The 21,476-nt window shown below is 36.9% G+C and overlaps 1 protein-coding gene across 4 annotated transcripts; it reads left to right on the top strand.

The window, feature by feature from the left end:
• The first annotated feature begins 193 nt into the window (after positions 1–193).
• tp53 (tumor protein p53) lies at positions 194–20,694 on the top strand. Of its 4 annotated transcripts, none has more exons than XM_056235894.1 (11): positions 194–345; positions 5,648–5,725; positions 5,972–6,014; positions 6,114–6,284; positions 8,886–9,069; positions 9,174–9,286; positions 9,450–9,559; positions 10,120–10,259; positions 10,370–10,467; positions 19,780–19,883; positions 20,015–20,694. In XM_056235894.1, exons 1-11 carry the CDS (start codon positions 257–259, stop codon positions 20,109–20,111), a joined length of 1,227 nt encoding a protein of 408 aa, XP_056091869.1. In that variant the 5' UTR covers positions 194–256; the 3' UTR covers positions 20,112–20,694. The 4 variants fall into 4 exon arrangements, with proteins under 4 accessions (XP_056091869.1, XP_056091870.1, XP_056091871.1 ...); XM_056235896.1 differs by lacking the exon at positions 194–345 and adding an exon at positions 4,784–4,974; XM_056235895.1 differs by lacking the exon at positions 5,648–5,725 and having other exon boundaries at positions 195–345.
• Positions 20,695–21,476: the final 782 nt, after the last annotated feature.

Below are 21,476 nucleotides of genomic sequence, written 5' to 3'. Positions count from 1 at the left end.
TTAGTTGTGGAAATGTTGTAGTCACTTATGCTATAGGGTCAAAATACATTCCCGCATATTCTCGAGGGTATGTGGTCTATCCATATATTTAAAAAGGCGTACGAAAAACTATTGGTTGTTCCTTGACCCCCCTTCATGACGTTTTTGCTTCTTATTTGACAAGTTCACTGCATAAACTAATGTAGCCGCCATTCTGGCTCAAACTGATCAATATTAACAATATTCACGCTCCGTTAAGCGGTGATTAATTTGCGAGATGGAACCTACATATCCTTCGACTTCATATTCGGGATTTGAGAATTTTATTCCGAGTTCTAGGACTGAAGCTCCAAACTTTGACAACAGGTGGGTGAAAAGGTAGCTGACCTGTAGAAGCTCTGCATAAAGTTGTTTATATATCAGCAAATCTACTGTAATATTGTTCACTTTTAAATGTATTTATGCTATTTCGGATACATTTCGTCCTGTTTTTAATATTATTCTCCTCGGTTTGGGCAGAGGTGCCTGGTTGCTAAATGCTAAGTGACATGTGCTTGATAGGAACTATGATATGAGAGAGTAAATGCGAAGTTAAATCTCAGCATTATCTTCGAAATATGATTTTGAGCAATTACTTATATCAACTTGTTATACATTTATGATTTTATATGCATTTTGGAAAATGACTGTAATCCAGTGATGCATCAGCCATTTTAAGAGTATGCAGAAGATATGCAGTGTTTTTTATATTTCCTCTAGTCTCCTTTCGATTTAAACATATTATTATGAGAATATGAGGTTTCTTTTTTTCAGTCATTTAGGATTTTCATTGGTAAATGTTATGCTATCATGTTAACTGCGTGTCAGAATTACACTTTTGGAGAGAAAATGAGGAAATGTTAATGTGACGTGGGGTTTATCATTTGTTGTAACCTTAAATGAAAATTATGAATTTGAATTTTGGATTTATATGTTTAATACTGACGTGTTTGGCAAATCGAATGCTTTACAATAATAATACTGATGAGCTACAATTATTTTTTTCATATACTGTGGAAAAAAACGTAGTCAATGCTATTAATGACTATATGCTAGAAATAACATCTCACAACATATTCACACAAAGAATTATTCCTTTTCTCCACAATGATATTTCTTGAGTGTCTTTTATCTATAAAGAGTGTCTTTTGTCTATAAAAAGTGCAAATGGCCTATTGAGATGACAAAAATGTAAGAGAGGTGACCACATGTTTGAGCAAAAATGTATCCTCCTGGTAATTTTATATTTGCTTTATTGAAAGACACTCATACGGTAATAAACTAAATATTTTGAACACAACATCAAAGTTGTGAATTTTGTATAATTATACGATTTTTCCTTTTAACAAGGAGAAATTTCGAGACATCAAAATCAGGCGATTTCTAGCTGTGGCTTTTAGAGCTGTGCTAGAATGTTCCTTCAAACACACGTGCACAACATTAAGCTTCCGCTTCTCTGAGTTATTTGAAAAAGGCAATACTTTTAATGATTTCTTTTTTGCGTTTATCCACAATAGGTGAATAATATTGATCATTGTAATTTGGCCTTTTGGAGAAAAATGAATTACAGCACAAGAAGATGTGTAAAAACTGTTTGAAAAATCTTCTAAGTGATGTAAAAGCAAAGTTTGTATTTATAATAAAGAATTGCTCATAATTTAAATAAAAAAATATATATATTAGCAAATAAAAACAATTAGTTTGTAGGTTTCATTATCCCTTTTTACTGTAATGGGTCTACAGGTCCTTCTCAAAAAATTAGCATATTGTGATAAAGTTCATTATTTTCCATAATGTAATGATAAAAATTAAACTTTCATGTATTTTAGATTCATTGCACACCAACTGAAATATTTCAGGTCTTTTATTGTTTTAATACTGATGATTTTGGCATACAGCTCATGAAAACCCAAAATTCCTATCTAAAAAAATTAGCATATTTCATCCGACCAATAAAATAAGTGTTTTTAATAAAAAAAAAAAAAAAATCAACCTTCAAATAATTATGTTCAGTTATGCACTCAATACTTGGTCGGGAAATCCTTTTGCAGAAATGACTGCTTCAATGCGGCGTGGCATGGAGGCAATCAGCCTGTGGCACTGCTGAGGTGTTATGGAGGCCCAGGATGCTTCGATAGCGGCCTTAAGCTCATCCAGAGTGTTGGGTCTTGCGTCTCTCAACTTTCTCTTCACAATATCCCACAGATTCTCTATGGGGTTCAGGTCAGGAGAGTTGGCAGGCCAATTGAGCACAGTAATACCATGGTCAGTAAACCATTTACCAGTGGTTTTGGCACTGTGAGCAGGTGCCAGGTCGTGCTGAAAAATGAAATCATCTCCATAAAGCTTTTCAGCAGATGGAAGCATGAAGTGCTCCAAAATCTCCTGATAGCTTGCTGCATTGACCCTGCCCTTGATAAAACACAGTGGACCAACACCGCCCTTGATAAAACACAGTGGACCAACACCAGCAGCTGACATGGCACCCCAGACCATCACTGACTGTGGGTACTTGACACTGGACTTCAGGCATTTTGGCATTTCCTTCTCCCCAGTCTTCCTCCAGACTCTGGCACCTTGATTTCCGAATGACATGCAAAACTGAGCAACAGTCCAGTGCTGCTTCTCTGTAGCCCAGGTCAGGCACTTCTGCCGCTGTTTCTGGTTCAAAAGTGGCTTGACCTGGGGAATGCGGCACCTGTAGCCCATTTCCTGCACACGCCTGTGCACGGTGGCTCTGGATGTTTCTACTCCAGACTCAGTCCACTGCTTCCGCAGGTCCCCCAAGGTCTGGAATCGGTCCTTCTCCACAATCTTCCTCAGGGTCCGGTCACCTCTTCTCGTTGTGCAGCGTTTTTTGCCACACTTTTTTCTTCCCACAGACTTCCCACTGAGGTGCCTTGATACAGCACTCTGGGAACAGACTATTTGTTCAGAAATTTCTTTCTGTGTCTTACCGTCTTGCTTGAGGGTGTCAATGATGGCCTTCTGGACAGCAGTCTTACCCATGATTGCGGTTTTGACTAATGAAACAGGCTGGGAGTTTTTAAAAGCCTCAGGAATCTTTTGCAGGTGTTTAGAGTTAATTAGTTGATTCAGATGATTAGGTTAATAGCTCGTTTAGAGACCCTTTTCATGATATGCTAATTTTTTGAGATAGGAATTTTGGGTTTTCATGAGCTGTATGCCAAAATCATCAGTATTAAAACAATAAAAGACCTGAAAAATTTCAGTTGGTGTGCAATGAATCTAAAATATATGAAAGTTTAATTTTTATCATTACATTATGGAAAATAATTAACTTTATCACAATATGCTCATTTTTTGAGAAGGACCTGTATTACAAAAGCAAAGTAAATTGTCTCTGGTCTAAAACACAATATTGCCCAAGAAATATAAGATTTTTAACACTGAACATAGTCATGTTGACTATGCAATACAACATATACAGTAAGTGTGGGATTCTACTTTTGTTTCTACTACTTTTTTATTTCAATACCAATCACACAAATATTTAAAAAATAAATCACATTCATTATGAATGACTCATAATATCAAAATTATTGGTTTTGTGTCAAAAATATTTGATTATTTTGATACATTCTAAAAGTAATTTGCATTGTGGCTGAGAACCCTGTGGAGACGCAGAAGCCTGTTTCATATGGAAATATAAGTATACATTTTAAATGACACGTCTAAGCTAACTTTTTCTGATGGTTTAATTTCTTCTCTAGGTTATAAAAGCACAAAATGTGAGGCTGGTGTTAATGTTGACTTTTATTATGAAGCACCACTGGCTGATCAGTTTCTGTTGTAGACCAATAACTGCCTCTAAGCTACAATCATTTGTTCCTCATAACATTTCCTCATAAATGCAAACATATTGTATGTATGTGTGTGTATATATATATATATATATATATATGTGTGTGTGTGAGTGACGTATGACAATAAATAATAATATTTCTGAAACGTTACTCATCATAACACCACTTTCATTCTGAGTGATGATTCAATCATGAAAGACCTTTTTTCCATTATGTAAGTGATGTGGGGACTCAACTGACATGTCAGGAGTTTCATGTATGATTTTTATAACTCACGGGTAGGAATCACAGAAATTCTGTGGCTGTGATGTGGGTGAAGTTATTTTGGTAGGCCTCTGAAGCTCGTTTTTGGTGAAATTTCTGCAGACATAGAGAACATTATATGTAAGCAAAAAAAAGTGACTTTTATTAGTAGCTACCTCAGTCAGATGGATTCAGATGTTTTTCTGCCATGCCATGTCCTGGAGATTCGCGCTTTGAGTTTTCAAACCTAATAAAATTGAATGACCATGTGTCTCGGATCCCTCTGTATTATCAATCTTAATCTTAACAACTTATTTCTTTGCCTAGAAATTGATAGGTGAGTTTTGCGCAATACAATGCCAAATGATGTCCAATATAATATGTAAAAGAGTTTAGAAATAAAATCAAATATTTGTACTGTCAAGCTCGCTCGCGCGACCCAACGCAGAAAAATAAAGGACAAGACATTTCTAACAACTTCCTCATTGAGCAGATTCCACGCCTTTTGAAATAACATGATCGATTTTCGCAAACATGGCAGATGTTTTTTTTATTTAAAAGAAAAAAATGGATACGTAATGTCGAGTTGTCTATTAAACTCGTTTATTTCCTGCTGTATTTTTTTCTCTCGTTTAATTCGTTGTGAGCTTTTACTTATGGTTGTGAGTCCGTAGTCAGTCAGGTGACGCTGACGTAGACAGACTCCTCCTGTCGGGGAATCCCCACAAACTCCACGCGTGGATTTTGCTTTGGGTTTGCAAGAAACCCATTTTTTTGTTGTTGTGCTGTTTTGGCCGTTGGGGTGAGTCACTCGAAACATCAACGCAGCAAGAGCAACGAGATAACCGTTTTGGGAGAAGAGGTCAGCAAAGTACATTGTCGCAAGGTAATAGAGAGACAGTTGTGCTGATTCCTAGGAACATAAGAACATGCATTTGTTTGTTTGATTTGGAAATGTTTTCCCGCTTTAAATTCGGGGTTAGAAGTACAAAATTATTTAATGTGTTAAAAATGTGTTATTTTGACGAGCTGCCGTCGATGTGATAAGCTTTACAATTTTAGAATACAACAACTAATGAATTAACATAAGCGGAAACTCACAGGCCCGACTGCGCTTTAAACGTTATTGAAACGTCAGTGCTAACCGCGGAGTGGGTTAACGTTAGCTGATAAAAATGGGAAAATCGCTCTTCACTTTTATAAATTAATGTTGTTGTTGTTGTTGTTGTTTTAAATAATGTGTCTTGTATGTCTAGACAAACGTTTTGCTTTACTTTAACGAGATCTACAAATGTGCGATTAGCCTGTGAAACAAATTAGCTAACTTACTTAGCTAAGCGGTATCTTCGCGACTTGGCGATCGCTACTATTAACGTTTATACCAAGCTGTCATTCGATCAAACTCCTCGCGGTGAATTACAAACTTGATTTTGGACGGTAACGCTCTTCGCAGAGACAACATCGCGTCTTTAAATTGAGAGCGAACGTGAGGTGTTGTATTATCGTAATATTTCGCCTCAAGTGTTCAGAGGACTGAAAGTTTTCTATTTTGTCTGTAGTTTTGCGAATCTGAAACAGGACATGGCAGAAAATCCCGAGAGTCAAGAGTTTGCTGACCTCTGGGAGCGGAACCTCATGTAAGTTTGCAAGGAAGGATCACACTCCTGAGACTTGGTGCTGGTCATTTCATCAGTTTTATATGGGAGCAGGCAATATTATGTCAGCTTTTTGTCATAATTTGTGGGTCATTAAAGGAATTTTGGCGTTTATTTTTGCTTGCATCCATTAAACTTGTATTGGTAATCAGTACTCTGTTGTGTGTGTGCTTTTTTAGTTTAATGATAATCTAACTCTCTCTCTCTTTCTCCCAATTTGTGTCTCAGTTCAGCTCCAGAAGGTGGCCCTTGTTGGGACATCAATGATGAGGTTATTTTCTTTTAATGGCACTTATACACACGCACACACTCTAATATTCACAACTGATTTTTAATGCTGAACTCTTTTGTCTTATGTGTTTGTCCGTAGTACCTTCCAAGTTCGTTCGACCCAAGTTTTTTTAACTTGCTGACTGAACCGCCTCAGCCGTCCACCTCCCCACCGACCTCCACTGTCCCAGTTGCCACCGATTATCCTGGCGACCATGGGTTTAAACTGCAGTTCCCGCAATCAGGCACAGCCAAGTCTGTCACCTGCACGGTAAGTTAAAAATACATGCGCACACATACATCCACACATACTGTACTAAACTTACATAAAATCAATGTGACATTTTAGTGTACTTTCACCCATATAATTCCTCTAATCTCACATTATGCATGCACTATACACTAGCATCCTAAATAAATGAAAAATCAATCTGTTAGTTTCCGATTGCCATTAGTTGTTCATATTCTGTTTGGGTTTAGATTAATCTGAAATAAAGTAGGGTTCAGTGACAAATGTTAGTGATTTATATATATATATATATATATATTGTATAGATTACACTACAATTTTTAGTGACAACATAATAGTAAAGTAACTAGTATGCAGTAGATTGTATCTTAAGTGTGAACACGGATGCACATGTACCTGAGGTAGAGACTCAAATTGTTCTTTCTGGTGTGACCATTGAATCGGAATGTTGCCAGGATACCACAAGACTTCATTCATTCTTCATCACCTTCATTCCTGTCCTGGGTAAAACAATCCCGACCTCCCCTCTTTTGTGTATTCGCCACTTGAGTTCAGAGATAGCTGTTGTAGTCATTCGGCTTGTCGATCTAACATCTGGAGTGGGCAAATAAGAAATTGAATTTGGCAATTTCTTATGCCATTGTCTGAAGACATGAATGGGCATGTTCTCATGTGGAGCAACAAAAACTTCTCCGGTAGCGCTGGGGTTAAAAAAAAAAAAAAGTGCCGCCCCACTGCCACCCACCCCCCACCATATATTTTTTCCTCTTTCTTCTTTTGCACTTTATTTGGTTCAATTCAGACCTTTCATGTCCTTACTCTTTCAGCAAGACTATTTAGCCTATATGCTTGTATGTAGTAGTGCAACCCTACGATTTGGTGAATTGATAAAGGCTAGTATGTAAATTAAAACTGCATATAGTTACAAGAAATGTGTGTATATATATATATATATATATATATATATATATATATATATATATATATATATATATATATATATATATATATATATATATATATATATAAAATGGATGTGTGGTTGGCTTACATTTATGCATTTTGCAGATGCTTTTATCCAAATAAACTTACAATAGAGGAACATAAGCAATTCATCCAATTCAAGTGCCAAGAACATTCATAGTGTACAAAGTCAGGTTTATTAGAAAGCCAGACTAGGAAACAAGCTAGAGCTTAGGTCATTTGCCTGTGCATTTAAAAAATACAGTTTAATACACACTCTTGTGACCATGCATCCAGTTTGTAGAAAGAGGTGTTGCTCTAAGATGGCTGCTGGACAAAAGATAAGATGACCGCATTCGCCGTCAGTCAAAGAAGCTCTTTCACCTTCTCATAAGTGTACACTTCCATTTATGTTAGTAATGAGTCATATGTCTAGCTTATTTAGTCTCTTTGTTTAGTCATCTAACATTATTGAATCTGACAGTAGTTATATTTTATTTAGTTCTATATGAGTGAAATCTCCTTGTTAATTTCATATTTTTTGTCTTTGTGCCTTTCTTTCTTTCTTTCTTTCTTTCTTTATATATATATATATATATATATAGCAATGTTATTTTAGTAAGTAGTGGTATCTGTAGAGATTGAACATGTCTGAACTTGTCATCATAGAGCAGTGGGGGAGGGGTGTGTCTGGTTCTACCAAAGCAGAAACTGCAGTCTACAAGACTCAGAGCAGGGACGTTTGGCATCCAAAATTTTCCAGCCTAACCATTGGAGGGAGAAGTGTGTCCTATATAGTGCAGTTTTAGGACAGAGAGTAGAATATATTCCTATTGTTATAGGAAAAGATAGTCAAACTGGTGTGTTTCAGATCCTGTGAGAAACTACAAGACAGCATATGATCGGAAGGGTAAGAGGAAAATAAAATTCCAAAAAAACGGAAATGTGATAAATTATGTATTTTTTATCTAAAATTTATCAATTTAAGTTGTGTCTGGATGTTGTTGTTTTTTTCTCAAGGTCTGTGAGCTTTTGTTGTGACATTTGAGTATTTTGTTGATGCTTGCTAATCTTTCTATTTTGGGGGGCTTTTGGTCAGTTGAAACATAGACTTGAATTTGATCAATTTAATTTTTTACTTAGTTTTTCTGGCATAGCACAAATGCATATTAAATGTGTTGATTAGCAATTAGGACATACATATTCTCAAAATCAGCCTGTCAGACTGAAGTTTATTGTTAAAGGCTGTGAATTAGCCACAACTGTAGTGGTGGTGGATTAAAGGGACAGATTTAGAGTTGCAATATCCCAACGAAGGTTTTGCTGTGCTGATAATTATTGTTAGCAAGGACACTGTCAGCCCATTAAATCCTCTCTTTGAAACATTCACTTTAATGCACCACTGCTAAGATAAAAGATCTAGAAAAAGTAGTCGGCCAAACTAATCAACTAGTAGTCAATAGTTGGACAGCTAGTCTGCCATCTTAACCCATTCCTAATTTCAATAAACATTCTCATGAATTGTAACAAATGTTCTGAATGTTCTGTTAACTTGTGTGATTACTAATACTAATTACTACTATGTACTAATATTTTTCCAATGTGTAACTTTAATTTATATGAATCTCATAATGATCTCTTCTTTTTTTCTGATTGCAGTACTCCCCAGACCTGAACAAGCTCTTTTGCCAGTTGGCGAAAACGTGTCCAGTTCAGATGGTGGTGGAAGTTGCCCCTCCCCAAGGGTCGGTGCTCAGAGCCACAGCCATTTATAAAAAGTCTGAACATGTGGCTGAGGTGGTCCGGCGTTGCCCCCACCACGAGAGAACACTTGATACTGATGGTATGATGTTATCTTTCTCACACTATTGTACAAGAAAATACCAGCTTTAAGCTCTCTCACCTGATCTACTAAAAGCCATTAATCTCTGTGTACTCTCTGTTCAGGATTGGCTCCTCCTGCTCACCTGATCCGAGTGGAAGGAAACTTGCGTGCTCATTATAAGGAAGATGACATCACCTCCAGGCACAGTGTAGTGGTGCCCTATGAAGCTCCTCAGGTCAGTCTCAATATTTGAATCTGTAATGTCTTTAGATGGCAAGATTTACAATGAACAATGAGGTTAAGTAGATGACAATTTTCATTTTCATTCAACATGTATTGTTTGGCCGCAACACACCTGTGAGTTTATAACGTCATGTTTTTTGTTTGTTTTTTTGCAGCTGGGAGCAGAGTTCATCACAATTCTGTATAATTACATGTGCAATAGTAGCTGCATGGGTGGCATGAACCGCCGGCCCATCCTCACAATCGTCACTCTGGAGACTCAGGAGTAAGTAGTGCATGTTCTATTCCTCTCTTAGTGAATTGCATTCCTATGTGAACTAGGGGTGTCCGAGCGATATCACGATTTGTTGATACTTGATAGTGGACGATTAAAATGTCGCCTAATAGTAAACATGCTGCCGCTTAAGGAATAGTTCACCCAAAAATGAAAATTCTGTCATTATTTACTCACTCTAATGTTGTTTTAATTTCTTGTGCTGAACACAAAAGAAGATATTTTGAAGAATGTGGCTATCCAAACATTTGCTGGTCTCCATTGACTTCCATAGTAGGAAAAAATATACTATGGAAGTCACTGGGGACCAGCAACTGTTTGGATAGCCACATTTTTCAAAATAAACTTTTCTTTCTTCTGTTGAAAATAACTTATTTGAGTTTAAAACAACTTGAGAGAGTAAATAATTTACAAAATAGTAAAACCAACATGAAAAAGTATCGTGATTAAAATCGTCATTTTCCTGGAAAAAAACGTGATAAGATATTTTTGCAATATCGCCCACCCCTAACACAAAGGATCATCAAATCTGTTTTACTCTTGTCCTTCAGCGGTCAGATGCTGGGCCGCAGATCCTTCGAGGTGCGTGTCTGTGCGTGCCCAGGCAGAGACAGGAAAACTGAAGAGAGCAACTTCAGGAAAGACCAGGAGTCCAAAACCGTGAGCAAGACCCCCTCTACCACCAAACGAAGTACGTTTGCGTGTGTATACGAATGCAATTCAGTCAGATTGCACCTAGACCGCTGAATAAAAGTATATATTTCTTCAGAATGTTATAGTAATGTAAATCTGATCTGGCAGGTTTGATGAAAGAATCCTCTTCATCTACATCCAGGCCTGAGGGCAGTAAGAAGGCCAAGCTGAGCGCCAGCAGTGATGAAGAAATCTATACTCTGCAGGTGATCACACACTTTCTGTTTTTTTTTATCATTCTTCTGTGATTTTCATGGAGATTATTGTAGGCTTTATTGAGCGGTTCATTCAGGGTCGCTGTGGGTCCTTAAGTCTTAAAGGCACAATATGTACAATTTTTGTATTGAAATATCCCAAAACATTAGAACAGTGTTATATATTTTGTTGACTTTTGTACCTGCATTATCCCATATGTCTCTAATGGTGCGTTCACACCAGACGCGAATAGAGTGTCTGGCGCGAGTGATTTCAATGTTAAGTCAATGCAAAGACGCGTTACGCCCGTAAAAAATTCCTGCGGCGCGAATGAGGCGTAGAGCGCGGTGCGGTAGACGCGAATACGCCTCATTCGTGTGTCAAGTTCGCGCAAATGATTTTATTAAGTGCTTTTTGTGCATTCACGCGTTTGAAGCGAATTCGCGTCTGCCTCCCGAGTGGAAAAAATCTGAACTTTGGCGTCAATTCGCACCGCGTTAACCAATCAGGAGCCTAGCTGCTTGCTGCTGTCACGTGGTGAAGTTTCTGGATGCTTCAATAAATTATTTTTTAATATGACTAAATGCCTGGTGTGGTTCTAATGCACAACAAAGCAAATATTTTATCACATAAAACTTGATTTCAATATATGAGACATATTCATTTTGTATTGAATGCTATTTAGTCCATATCTAGATTATATGAAATATTATTATAATGTAAAGACAACCAACATACTATAGTGCATAAGTTCGTGTCTGGACAGTGTTGTGTGAGAGAGAAAAAATCACAGGACAGGTTAATCACTTTTGGAGGGTGGCTCCATTTATCATCAAAACAAAAATAAATGACAGATTAGGTGGATGAGGGCAAGGGTGATCCTCGCTCCGATGCAGGACAACAGGTCATCAAACTGGGCACGGGACAGGCGGAAGTACCGCTGAAAGCGGCCGTCATCCAGGCGCAGCTCCTGGAGAGAGCAAATGGTGAAACTCGCCAAACTGGGTTCACCTCAGAAGGGTCTGGTGGACACAAATACGGCGACGATGACCCCTAAGCTGCCGTTCTGCTCTCCAGAGCAAATACAGAGCGGTGACTCTCTCGATGAATGCTCGATCAACATAAAAAAGATGGCCGCCAACGGGTTTCGATTCCGACGCGCGTAAATTTCGCTTCAAACTTTTGTTTTTTACTCGCGTCAATTTCGCTCTTGACGCGCGAATGGATTCAAAGTGTTCAAGCGTATAACTAGATGCGGTAGGCGCAAATTTGACGCGCTATTCGCGTCTGGTGTGAACGCACAGTAAGTATGTGTGTAATGACCAGTATCATTGCGTCGTCTATCAATGACGTCATATCCACATTACCCTCCTTTTCCGGTTTTACTTCCATAGAAACCATGGAAACACCAAAGACGCTTTAATATATTATGTTTTATTAGACAGGTGAGCAGCTTTTTGGATACCTTTATCAAGAGAAAACTTATCATTGTTATATACTGCCGCGCAAAGGCAAAAGACCGTAACTTCGTCTTTGTTCGAAAATGAGTTAGTTATATTTTTGGCACATTTAAGACCTCCTTTATCATGTGGATAAGTATCTTGAGTCTTTTTTTTCTTTTTTTTTGAGAAAATAATGGGTTGTCTTATCAGTAACTTCCAAAAGCCCATGAGAAACCAAGGCAGAACACCGTAACACCAGTTACGGCTCTTTGGCTTTGTTTTGGAACGCTCAAATTGAGTTACGGCACTCTGCCTTTGTTTAGCCGCGCGTCAATATGAAGTTACTGTGCTGGTGTTCTGTCAAATAATGTTACCTATCAGATTGTATGGTGTTCTACCTTTGTTTTACTGTCCATTAAAATTGAAATTACGGTGTAGCCTGTGTACTGTGTACAGCTGCCATCAGTCCCTGTAACTTCTGATGTCCTCAGAGCTTTGTCCTGTCCAAAAGCGGTCCTGCACATTTAGTATGGCCTGAACCCGCTCCATCAGGTTTGCCAGTTTAGCATTAATAAACTAACTGGCAAAAAGAATAAACAAGATAAATTAACTGAACTTAAAATTAATAATGTAGTGGTGAAAGATCCACTCACTCTAGCGTCTGAGTTTAATTCATTTTTTAAAAATTCTGTCCAAGAAATATCTCAATTATTCATTACACCTAAATGTGTCTCTTCTCCTGTAAACCACTCACAACCTATATTTAGGATAAAAGAAATCACGGAACCAGATGTGTCATCCATCATTGATGAGTTAAATAATTCCAAAGCCAAGGATCAGTTTGGATTGGACACTCATTTTTTTAAACTACATAAGGAGTCGTTAGTATGCCCTATTACGCATATGATTAATTTATCAATCAAACAATCTGCTGTTCCTCCAGACTGGAAGATGGCCACAATCTCACCAATTTTTAAATCAGGGAGTAGATTAGATATAAATAATTATAGACCAATTAGTATCCTGCCAGTTATATCAAAAATTATTGAAAAATGGATAGCAAAACAATTAATAAAACATCTAAATATATGCGGCTCCCCTCTGCATCCAATGCAGTTTGGTTTTCGTGCTCATCATTCAACTGAAACAGCTGTTAATGTTTTTATGGAAAAGGTCAAACATTCATTAGATACTCATCCTGTTGTTGGTGCTGTTTTTCTAGATATGAAAAGGGCATTCGATTCTGTAAATCATCAGATGCTCCTATCTAGATTAACTCATTTCAATTTCTCTGAACAAGCCATCAGCTGGATGAATTCGTACCTGGCCAATAGAATACACTGTGTCTCTATTGACAACTTTAAATCTCCGTATTTAGAATGTCCAGTAGGGGTTCCACAAGGCTCCATACTTGCCCCTCTTCTTTTTTCTTTATACATTAACGACCTGCCTACTGTATGCCAAAATATCAATATTTTAATGTATGCAGATGACGCAGTAATTTTTACACAAGCAAAAACTATTCAAGAAGCCTCTCAGTCACTTACATATGCATTGAGCCGTGTACAGGAGTGGCTCATTGAATCATGTTTACTACTGAACCCTAAAAAAACTGTCTGTATGATATTCTCAAAGCGGCTCATTGAAGTAACTCGCTCAAATATATTTTTAAACCAAGAAGAACTACAGTTAGTAAACGAATTTAAATACCTTGGCATTGTACTAGATCCAACACTGTCTTTTAAAAATCATATAAAAAGCTTGTCAAAAACCGTTAAATTTAATCTTGCTAACTTTAGATTCATTAGACCATCCCTGTCATATAAAGCGGCCAGAATGTTTCTTCACTGTATGATCCTTTCTCATCTGGAATATGGTTTTACAAACTGGTCACTTACAAACGCCACAATACTCAAAAAAACGGAGTCACTTTTCAAACAAGCCCTAAAAATTTTAGACCGGAAACCACTCTCATATCATCACTGCTTAATTTTACAAAAATATAACCTACTAAGCTTTGCAAATTTCTTAAAGCTCAAATACGCCTGTGCTATATATAAGACCTTACATGGTCTAGCCCCAACCCCACTAAGTGACTACATTAAAGTGAAAACTACGGATGGAGGCAGAAGTGTAACCAGGGCCTGCACGAGAGGTGATTGCGTGGTGCCTCACAGACGTACAGCTTTCGGACAATATGTACTATCAATTAAGGGGACAGAGATCTGGAACAAATTACCGGTTGCTGTGAGAGAAAGCCCGACCTTCCCCTGTTTTAAAAATCAACTTAAAGAATGGCTTAAAACAAATCAAATATGTGCCCACTAATGATAATTGTTTTAATTTAGATAAATAGATACGGTTCATTGTATTACTTTATAAGTGTATGTATGTATGTATACCAAACTAGATCTAGCATTTTGCAGCATCTAATAGCACTTGAAGAATTTGATATAGCACTTAATGCACTTTAAGTAGCACTTTACTATGTATGTGTATTTTGTATGTGCCCGTCATGTATGATTATGCCATAGTAGATGCCCTGTTTACCAATCTGTGTCATTTCGTATAGGTTGTTGTTAATCGTTTTTTTTTTTTTTTTTTTTTTTTTTTTTTTTTTAAATGTCGATTCATGTTTAAATTAAATGTTTAGCTGTGTTATTGGGTAATGTTTGATGACCTCACATGGGACTACAAATGTAAAATAGCCTGGGGGCTAATTTTGGCATATGTACATTGCTAAAAACTATGTTCATTCATATGCATTGTCCCTTTTAAATAAAATAAATAAAATCAACAAACGTGCGATATCGATCGTGAAGGATATATGCAGAGTTGACAGAAAAATGTTACTCATGCCTAGCAGGTGATTACAACAAAGAACTAACGGCACGCCTCACGAGTACCAAAACTGCGCCGGCGCCTTCAGCACCGCCCTGAACATGGTCGAGCCAACGCTGGACTAACATGTCACAGGGAGTGATAATAATGAAGCAACAAGTGTATTGGTGCATACAACATAATGCAGCAACAAGTGTACTGGTGCATACAACATCAGACCAGCTGTTACAAGCAGGTTATACAGACAATCACAGCGTCTGGAATAAATCCGCGGGATGAGCAAAGTGCACCAGCACAATAATATGGCAGACAGAAACCCCCGCATACTGAAAAGTCGCAGAACACAGAAGGTTGTGCTATAAATGCATCAGTTGTCTAGGTAGTCCAGAACGTGCTCCCCACTGAGTCTCAAAGGGGAAAGCACTGTGTTCATACTTTTCGTGAACATACGAGGAGCACCTTCGAATGCGAATCTCAGGATGTGCCTGTGATGAGGGGCTATCTGAATGTGAAAGTGTATGTGTCTTTCACGTCCACCACCGCTATAAACCAGTCCCTGGGTCGAATATGTAGATCATTTTCATTACTAAAACATCTAATTGCCAGATTTCCAGTGTCCTACCTATAATTAGTTTGGCAGAACAACTAAAAATCTTTAAAGTAATTTTTCTCGGTTCCACACTCTAGCGAGTTACGGTCTTTTGCCTCTCAACCTCACACAGTTTAATCTGACCCCAATTTTACTCTTGTAACTGCCGATTGTTACAGGCCAGTATAGCTATACACGTTTAGTCTTATTTAAATCTAGTTTTCTTTATTTACTGCGAGTAACATGTTTGTACCCAAAAAGTAAATCAGACAACATTATTTTGTCAAGTGGCTAACATAGCAGAGAAACAATAACATAATTTTCAACACTCAAATGTATTTTTAGTATGATTGTTTTGATGAAGTAAAACAGTGCTGCGTTACCCCACAATTTTAGTTTGTCAAATAAAGTGACCTGTATGAGTAGTAATTCATCACTTGTGGCTGTTTCATCAGAATGAAATAAGATAATGTGATTTTACGTGATCAAACGTAACTAACAAAGTTCAAGTTCTGGGAACAAGGAGGCGAACGTTACTTAATTTTAATCATAATAAATAAACAAAACAAAAGGAGCGGCAGCAGCCGACTGCGGCATTTAAGCATAATAAAAACGTAAAATGTTTTTTAGCTCATCCATGAACATGATTTCTGCCTGAGTCCCGTCGGATTACTTTCCATCGGCTGTGGAGGTCAAGACGACAACTCTCATGATTCCACGATCATTTCTCTCCGTCATCAAGTTGCGCATTATTGTTTTGAGTAAGCGATCTCTAGCGCTGAAACTTGCATACTGTGCCTTTAAATTCAGTTTTATCAAATTTAAGGTCATAAGAAAGGTTTAAATATCTTAAATGGTATAGCACAATTCTTAATTATCAGTTTAAGAGGTTTTAAATTTACAACTGGAAAAACAGGAATCGAAATGTGGTCTCTTGTGATTACTGATTATTACATTTTAAAAGGCATTGATTGATTGAATTAACCTTTCTTTCTTCCTTTCTTTCTTTCTTTCTTTCTTTCTTTCTTTCTTTCTTTCTGGTTTTAGTGTTTTTACACAATAAACTGTATCTGCCATTTAATTCAATGTAAACTCTTGTAGCTTCTCTTTGGGACCACCCTTTGGGTCACAGAAAGGAAAGACTAAGAACATTATTTAACGCATTCAGTATATAGATTTTACACAGGGTTCACGCGGATCCTTAAAAAGTCTTAAAAAGTCTTAAATTAGATTTTTAAAACCATAAAAAGTCTTATAAAGTCTTATTTTTACTTATGAAAGGTCTTAAATTTTAGATGACACTTAGACATATCTAAAAGCTTTCCAAATTAAAACTATCTAATTAGCGTACGTATTATTATTTTTTTATTCTATCTTTGTGGATTTGCTAGTTCACGTGACATTTCGCGTCACTCGCGAGTCGCGGCAGCATAACTGTCTCCTGCACGCGAGAGGAGAGAAAGAGAAGAAAGGTCGTAAATGTCAGTTCAGTTGTAAGTTCATTCTTTATGTGCGTATGGTGTGCGATGTGTATTGTCTATTATGATATTGTAATCATTGTTTTAACAATGTACGAGGCACTGCGAGCTGACATCGCATTTGTCTCGTGCTTTCACTGCGTGATGTGTGCAGTGTAACTGTTATGTCCCCAAATTAATTTTTGTCTTATATTTATATCATATTATGTTCTTATATCAGAATATCACCTCAGAAAGAGTGCCGTTTTTCCCGTGCACGATTCCAAGTGTGATATTTGTTATACAACTGTTAAATTAACAATAAGTTAACATTGAAACTACTTTTTAGACACAATATTGTTAATATTGTTTGTTTTCCCTTTATTTCGCCGACTATAATTTCAAAATGAAACCGTAGCAGAGTCTCAATGCAACCGACAGCGATGATTTCTTGACTGAAATCCGCGTTTTGAACGAATCACTTGCTGCTTTCCCGAATGAATCAGCCGTTTGAACGAATCGACTCCCTCAACTCACTTATTAAGACAGTGATTTGCCGCTGCGGTTTCATATTTAAAGTACCCTTTAAATAAAATGTTAAAATTAGAAATCATTTCATATTTAAATATTGAATATTGATTTAAAAATATATATCTCATAGCTTTATTTATGCAGTTGTAAATGGAGTGTAAATATATTAATGCCACTTCTGATGCTGCTTCTGTCACCTCTGCACTGCAAAGATGGATTTTGATTGAATGATTTAATTTGACTGGTAACAGTGGTACTGTATGATTATTATATAATTAAGTATTATTGTATAATTACTGTATAATTTAATTTGAATGATAGTATTTGACATTAAAGTCCCTGTAAAGGCAATTTCAAAAAAAAATTCTAAACACATTATAAATGTTAGAAATGTATTGCTAAAACATATTACAAAGACTGTGAACTGTGAAGTACTGAATTGTGGAGTTAGATCGTTAAACAGTTTTTCACCATTGATATTTTACGGATTTTCTGGGCGGGGCTAAAACAGGGCTCGATGACGCACTGGAGCCCTTGAGCTCCTGGACACGCCCCTACTTGATGACGCTCTGAGGCCACTGAGGCTGGCCGTTCCTAACAATATTATAGAGCACATTCACATTAGTTTGCCGCTCAATCGCGAGTTACTGTCAGTACTATTATTAGTAACACAGCCTACAGATTGCTAGCTACTAGCTATGCCTTCGTCACGGAAATGCGTACTACCTGGATGCGATCACCGGATCACGTACAAAACAGATCGGTGTCCTTGTTTAAATTTCCGAAAAACGATTACATCAAGAAGAAGTGGATTAATTTTGTGAAGAGCCACCTTGATGGAGAGCTGAGGATCACCGCCAAAACCCACCTCTGTAAGTGATCATTTTAAACTGGATAGTTTTATAAACTTTCGTCGGAGATAACTGTCTGGGATTCACTGATAATCCGCTGTTACTGGTGAATGGGGCCGAACAGACACTCCCGCCACAGCCTTCATCCTCCCGTCGCGCCGACAACTGGTGCCATTCGGCAGTGCGTGCCCACCGTGCGAGCATCCATTCCGGCTGTAGAGTTGAGTGAGGCGAGTCGACGACGGCAGCTTTCCCGCGAGTGGGCGTGGTTTCAGCGCAGCCAGTGGACACGCCCCCAGCGTTTGAGAGCAGAGATTACTGCTCATTTTTTCAAGATTTTGATAGCTTATTTTATGTACTTGCTGGTTTTTTTTATCATTCAAATTTGGCTGGGTGACTAATAACACATTTTTCTGTGGTGTGACAAACTCAAAACACATACTTAATTTTGACTTTACAGGGACTTTAAAGGTGATGCATAACTAATAAATAAGTTTAGAAAAAATGTCCATATATAGGTGAAAATGCCCCTGAAAAAATCAATTTAAGGTGGCAAATATTGCCCCTTAATCAAAATATTAATTTCTGTCACTGCTGTGAACCGACCACTGCATAGAATATGAAAAATATGAATATCTTCGTGAGTCAGCAAGGCACCAGCACAAAAACACAATCAGTAAAATATCATCTAATTATTATCAACAAAACGTTGAAAATATCAAGATATATTTGTCAATACTGCAGAGCCCTAATGTACGGTATTAATTTTGATTTCTTAAGGTCTTAAAAAGGTTTTAAAAAGCCTTAAATTTGACTTTCAAAAGTGTGCAGGAACCCTGTTACAGTATTGGTTGACTTCTAATTTGTATGTATTGTTATATTAGTACACAATCCAATATGTATATATTGAATAAAACTTGTCTTGAGTATTTTAAACCTGTTTTGCTGTTAAGCAGTATTAAGTCCTGTACTGCAGCCTGCAGAATCTGAGATATATGATTTATGAGGTTGTATGTTTTTTTTTCTGACATTAACATTTACGGTATTAATTTAATTTGTGCAGATCTTAAAAGGTCTTTAAAAGTCTTACATTTGGAATTGTCTGCATATACCCTGGAATTAACCAAATGTTTATTTTGACTTCATCTCAAAAGTCTGTGTTATTCACTAACAAAAAGCTTACAATAAAGTTTTTTTTTTTATAGGTTGCAGTCACAAAAAGTGACTGGTGCGATTAACATTAAGCTATAATCACCCACTTAGAGTAGGTGTTACATTAAGTTTTATTTAAAATGTGCTTTGCTTAAGGCACTGACTATGATTATTTTATATATATATATAGTTATATAAATTCTCTCTTCTCTAGACTCTTTTCTTTCTTTATTTTTAGCTTCTTTTTTTATTCCAAATTAAAATAAAAAAATATTTATGTAAAGCACTTTGAATTATCACTGTTTTAAATGTGCTTTATAAATAAACTTGCCATGCCTTACCTAGTTTGCACTAATCCAGCTTATACTTAAAACTTGGCATTGTGTATTACAAATATTGTAGGATAAGACTTTTAACAAAACCGTTGTGGTTTATTTGCATGCATGACCTCTTCACACAGGTGCGGGGTAAGGAGAGATTCGAAATGTTAAAAAAGATTAACGATGGGTTGGAACTCACCGACGTCGTGCCTCCATGTGACGTAGACAAGTATCGGCAGAAAATGTAAGTGTTATTTCACAACTGCATCTTTTTCTGTCTTGTAATCTACTTTTACAGCATTTACACAATGACTGTCAACAGAGAACTCATTCAACACTTATACATCCATAACATTCTTTTAATTTTGAATTCAGCTTGTCCAAAACCAAGAAAGAAAAAGATGGCCAAACACCTGAGCCCAAAAGAGGGAAAAAACTGATGGTAAAGGATGAAAAAAGCGATTCTGATTAAGATGGCGGGATGCTGAAAGAAAAAGAAAGGGAGAGTTTTGGGTTTTTCCTGCCTTTGTTAAGCCTTTATTTGACCAAAACAGCTTGTCATAGATGGAGCATTTGTTGAATTGCAGACCCATGTGATCCCTCAGTCCTGTATGTCATATTTCATCTTGTTTACTCCACGGGGACATGTGTAAGTCAGCTGATCCAGAAAAGTTCTGTATGAGTAAGGCTAGTATCAGCTGGGTACTGTAGGGTGTGTTGTGCTCTATCAGCACTAGAGAAGCAATACTGGCCCATCATTTTGCAGACCTGCTAAATGAATGTCAAGCAATGAGGCTTAACTATGTGTAGGATTTTTTTTCCTGTTGTGGGCCAGTGCAGGTCACTTGCCTGCTAACTCGTAGTTTCTGCAATCTGGTTAGGTTGTAAAGGAGTTTGTCTCTGAATTACTAGATGGCCAAATTTCGTTATACCAGTATTTTGTAACCTGTTGTATTTTGTAACCAGCTTTTTCTAAGAAAAGAGTATGAATAATAGATGAAATGAGCAGCACTGGTTACAAGCCAAAATCTGTAATAAAAATAACAAAAAAGCAACACTGTATTTTGTATTTGGAATCCTTTTTATTAAGTTCATATTTTTTTCATCTTAATGTATGAAAGAATACACCATCTTTGATTATGGTCTGAAGATTTTGTGCAACCATATACTGCCATTTGAACTACTTCTTGATTTACTCCTGTTATTTGTTGTTTTAAGTAATATGGCAAAGATAAAAACTCATAACTGGCCAGTCAGATTTACCTTGAAATAACCGTTGATGTGTTGTGTAAGTGGTTATGGGTTAAATGCCTAAATATGAGCTAATACTCAGGGCATGTTTGAGTCCCTCCTGGTAATCTTGATAAAACTTTATACTGAATTTACTATAGATTTTTATGCTGTTTTTTTTTTCCCTTTTATGTTATTGTACACGCATAGTTGCCTTTATACATATACACGTGCATTTATTTGTATCTGGGGATGTTTTTTTTTTTAAATACACGCTTTTTAAAAAATGTATTGTGTCTTGATTTCTTTTTTGGTAGAACATTTACGTTTATGCAGTTTTAAATAAGTTACAAAAAATTGCATGCATGTAAGATTCATAATAAAACATGCAACACAATTACATAACATTGTGTTAGGGGTTAGAACTGCCAATTTGGAGCTTGTAGACAATCTCATTGTGTGCTTTGAATTCTATTTTAATGAGTCTCAAAGTATTCATTGTTGGCATTCCAGGCAGTGAATCATATTGGATTCACAAAAACCCCCAATTTAATAGATTGGTTCCCAATCCCACCCACTATCCAAGTGTACACTCTTAAGTGGTGCT

Source organism: Rhinichthys klamathensis, unplaced genomic scaffold, assembly GCF_029890125.1.
Source record: "Rhinichthys klamathensis goyatoka isolate OS25496 unplaced genomic scaffold, OSU_Roscu_1.1 h1tg000433l_1, whole genome shotgun sequence".
Classification (NCBI taxonomy): Eukaryota; Metazoa; Chordata; class Actinopteri; order Cypriniformes; family Leuciscidae; genus Rhinichthys; species Rhinichthys klamathensis.
The sequence above is the reverse complement of the archived record's forward strand: the minus strand, read 5'-3'. Positions and strand labels throughout refer to the sequence as shown.